This window comes from Diachasmimorpha longicaudata, chromosome 2 (assembly GCF_034640455.1).
Source record: "Diachasmimorpha longicaudata isolate KC_UGA_2023 chromosome 2, iyDiaLong2, whole genome shotgun sequence".
In the NCBI taxonomy this organism is placed as follows: domain Eukaryota; kingdom Metazoa; phylum Arthropoda; class Insecta; order Hymenoptera; family Braconidae; genus Diachasmimorpha; species Diachasmimorpha longicaudata.
Genome location: NC_087226.1, coordinates 1,146,150 through 1,149,366, shown reverse-complemented (window position 1 = coordinate 1,149,366; position 3,217 = coordinate 1,146,150). Strand labels below are relative to the sequence as shown.

Here is a 3,217-nt window from a genome sequence, read left to right as displayed (position 1 = left end):
CGTGTTCTTGGATATGTCGGAGCTCTTTTGAGAGGTCATTCATTTTGTCTAGTCCTAGGGCTTGTCGACAATTCCGTGGTTCTTGGTGAGCAATACAGTCTTTGTAATGTTTCTCGATCATAATCTGTCCGGGTAATGGTTGAGCTGATAAGCCTTCTAGATCCTGGTCAACATTAGTCGCCAATTCCGGTTGATTCTTCTTATTTGATCGATTTTGTCATAATAGATTCCCGGATTATATGCAAGGGGATCTTTTCGATCGAGCTGTTCCGTTATGGCTGTTCTCGTCAGGAAGCTTATACTCCAGATTACAACAGTCAATGGGATGCCTATCATCTTGTGCCCCGTTGTCATGAATCTGAAAGAGTTGAAAGAAAAACACATATCTATATACCTGTTTGTTTGTTTGTTGTTGTTTTTTTTTGTTTTTTTTTTTATTATTAGGTGGGCGTGTAGATCTTTGATCCTGTCTTAGCTAGTTCATCAACTCTTTCGTTTCCGTAGGTTCCTTTGTGTCCAGGTGTATATTCGAATTGAACCTCCAATTGTTGGGTTAGAATATCTAGTTCCTTCAGTAATTTCTGGTTTGCAACGGGTTTGCTCTTTGCATTGAGCCATCCATTCTGTTTCCATTTAGGTAGATGTTTGGTCATACAGTTGATCAGGTATTTGGAGTCGGTTATTAGGTTAACTCGTTTGATGTCATGCCTGATGCATATCCCGCAAGCTTTTACTGCCGCGGCGGCTTCGGCCGTGATATTTGTGGCTCTTTCTTCTTTCATGGTCTGATAGGTGTTCAGGGGATGCCTATCTCCAAACCAGACCCTTACTCCCGCTATGGCGTTGATGGTGCCATTGTAGGAGCATGAACCGTCGATGTAGGCAGTGGTCCAGATTTTCCTCTGGTTCTGAATTTCCCGCGATGGCATGTTCCTGTAACCAGAGATTGATATTGTCATGGTTGGTCTCTTTATACTAATCTTCCTCGCATGGTTTCAGCTTGTTGGGGTGTTTCATGAAGCGGTGCCCATCCTCTGTTTCGAGGTATACATTCCCTTTGGCGGTAATATCTACAATTTCGTAAGGCCCTGTGTAAGCTTGATCCAATTTTCCTGTTTTCGGTTCTTTCTCAGCGTACACGAACTGACCTATTTTTATCTCTAGAGGCCTTGCCTTTAGATCATAAATCCTTTTCGAATTGAGTTTGGATTCTTGAAGATGTATGTAGGCGATTTCATGGATTCTTTCACGTTTTGTGATCACCTCGATCATGTAGTCCCAGTAGCTTTCCTTTCCCTGGTCTGTCTCATTTAGATTGGAGGGTATCCTGGCTGTTTTGCCGTATAATAGCTCGAAAGGGGTAAAATTTGTTGAGCTATGAACAGTGGTGTTGTATGACAGCATAGCGAAGGGTAACAGTTCATCCCACTCATTCAACGCGTTGGTGTATGCCTTAAAATATTCTACAAGGGAATGATGACTTCGTTCTAAAGCTCCATTGGATTGCGGCCGCGAACCTGAAGTGGTGACGTGGTGGAATCTCATGATTTTGCTTAACTGAGCGAAAAGCTTGCTGAGGAAACTTGTGCCTTTGTCGGAGAGAATGATCTTCGGGCAACCATATTGTGCTACGTACTTGGTTGCTATAGCATGTGCAATGGTATGGGCTTTGATATCTTTATGGGGTACGGCAACGCAATGTTTGGCAAAATTATCCTGGATTGTAAGGATGTGATTGTGCCTTTTCGAGGTCGTTGGTAGTGGACCAACTGTATCAATCGAGATTCTCTCGAAGCATTCACTTGGTGTTTCTGTGATCAGCATTGGTTGTCGAAATTTTACTCGACGTATCTTTTCCAGTTGACAAGTTCTACATTTTTTGATGAATCTTTCAACCTCTTGCTTCATTCCTGGCCAATGGAATCGTTCTCTAATTTTGTTGAATGTTTTCACGATTCCCTTATGGCCGGCTGGCAGGGTTTCGTGACATTCTTTGATGATTTCTTGCCTCAGAGCTACCGGTGGCATTCCAATGGTTCCATGGCACAGGGTTATGTCGATCGGCTGTTCATAGAATTCCTTTTCCAAGAAGAGTCGAATTTGGATGTCTTCATCAATTTCGTCTCCCTGATTTACCATGTTAACCGTTGTTACTTGGTATTTCATCAAGGCCTGGTGTAGATTCCTCATACAGAGTTTGAGGCTTTTGTTTTTAACTTTCTCAAAGTGCCATTGCTTCACTATAAGTGTGAACGTGTGGAATTTTCCACATTTGGTGACTATGACCTGACCTGGTAGAGGCTTAAGTTTTTTGATGTGCTCTAAATTGATGAGGTTCAGATCTCTGAGAAGTGTCGTGTTCTGTTTAGTTGGCTCTGCATCCGCAGCCAGAAAATGTGCAAGGTTTCCCTTCGAGAACGTAAGTCCACCTCTTGTTTCATGAATGTTAGATGTAGCTTGATAGGACTCATCGTGGGGGATGATGAGCTTATCGTCTTGTAACATGTTTGTTTTCAATTGTTCTTGGATGATACCCTCAGGGAATGAAGGAGAGGGTGTGATGGGAGAGGGATCCAGTTGCTCTTCTATAAAACGAGAAGGTTCTGTGGATTTAGCCTTCGCCCCCGATGACACTGCGTCGTCCTCTTCGAACTCATCGGACAATTCGATCAAGGGTTTGGATCGCTCTTCGATATCTGCTATCTTCTGGTCAAACAACTGGGTGGATGCGTTCAGCTCATCGAGGAAGCCTGGGCTCAGATTTGCTCTTTTCAGCTGGTATAGATGGGGCGGTTGGTAATAGTCCCACTCTGGTAGACTTTCGTTTTGTGATTCCTCAGCTATTTCCAGAAACTTTTCGAATAGCTGTAAGCCCTTGAGCCTACTTATCTCAGCGTCTGCCGGTTCTTCGGGGTCATCATCTTGTTCTTCCATTAAAGATTCTGATTCAATTATTCCTTGATTCAGCCCGTCCAGTTGATCTCTTTCTTCAAACACATCGTCCTCCATTGGTTCTCCTTCCAGAGAGATGTTCACTTCATCAGGTCTCTCGGTGGAACCTCGGGAGTCTTCTGTATCTTCGGGATCGTTATTTTTCGCTGTTGGGGTGTCAGAGTTGGAGTATTCCTTTTCTTCTTCGGGGTGAATCATTTCCGTGCTATCCATTCCCGATTCCGAATTTCCTGCGGCAGAGGGGGTTGGTGTGCTTTCGAGTATT

The 3,217-nt window shown here is 43.6% G+C and overlaps 1 protein-coding gene across 1 annotated transcript; it reads right to left on the bottom strand.

The window, feature by feature from the left end:
- Positions 1 to 440: 440 nt before the first annotated feature.
- LOC135172671 (ribonuclease H1-like) lies at positions 441 to 959 on the bottom strand. The gene has a single exon (XM_064138889.1). It carries the CDS (start codon positions 957 to 959, stop codon positions 441 to 443), a length of 519 nt encoding a protein of 172 aa, XP_063994959.1.
- Positions 960 to 3,217: the final 2,258 nt, after the last annotated feature.

Coding starts and splice junctions, on each gene's coding strand:
- LOC135172671 (XM_064138889.1), bottom strand. CDS start 959: ATGACAATATCAATCTCTGGTTACAGGAACATGCCATCGCGGGAAATT.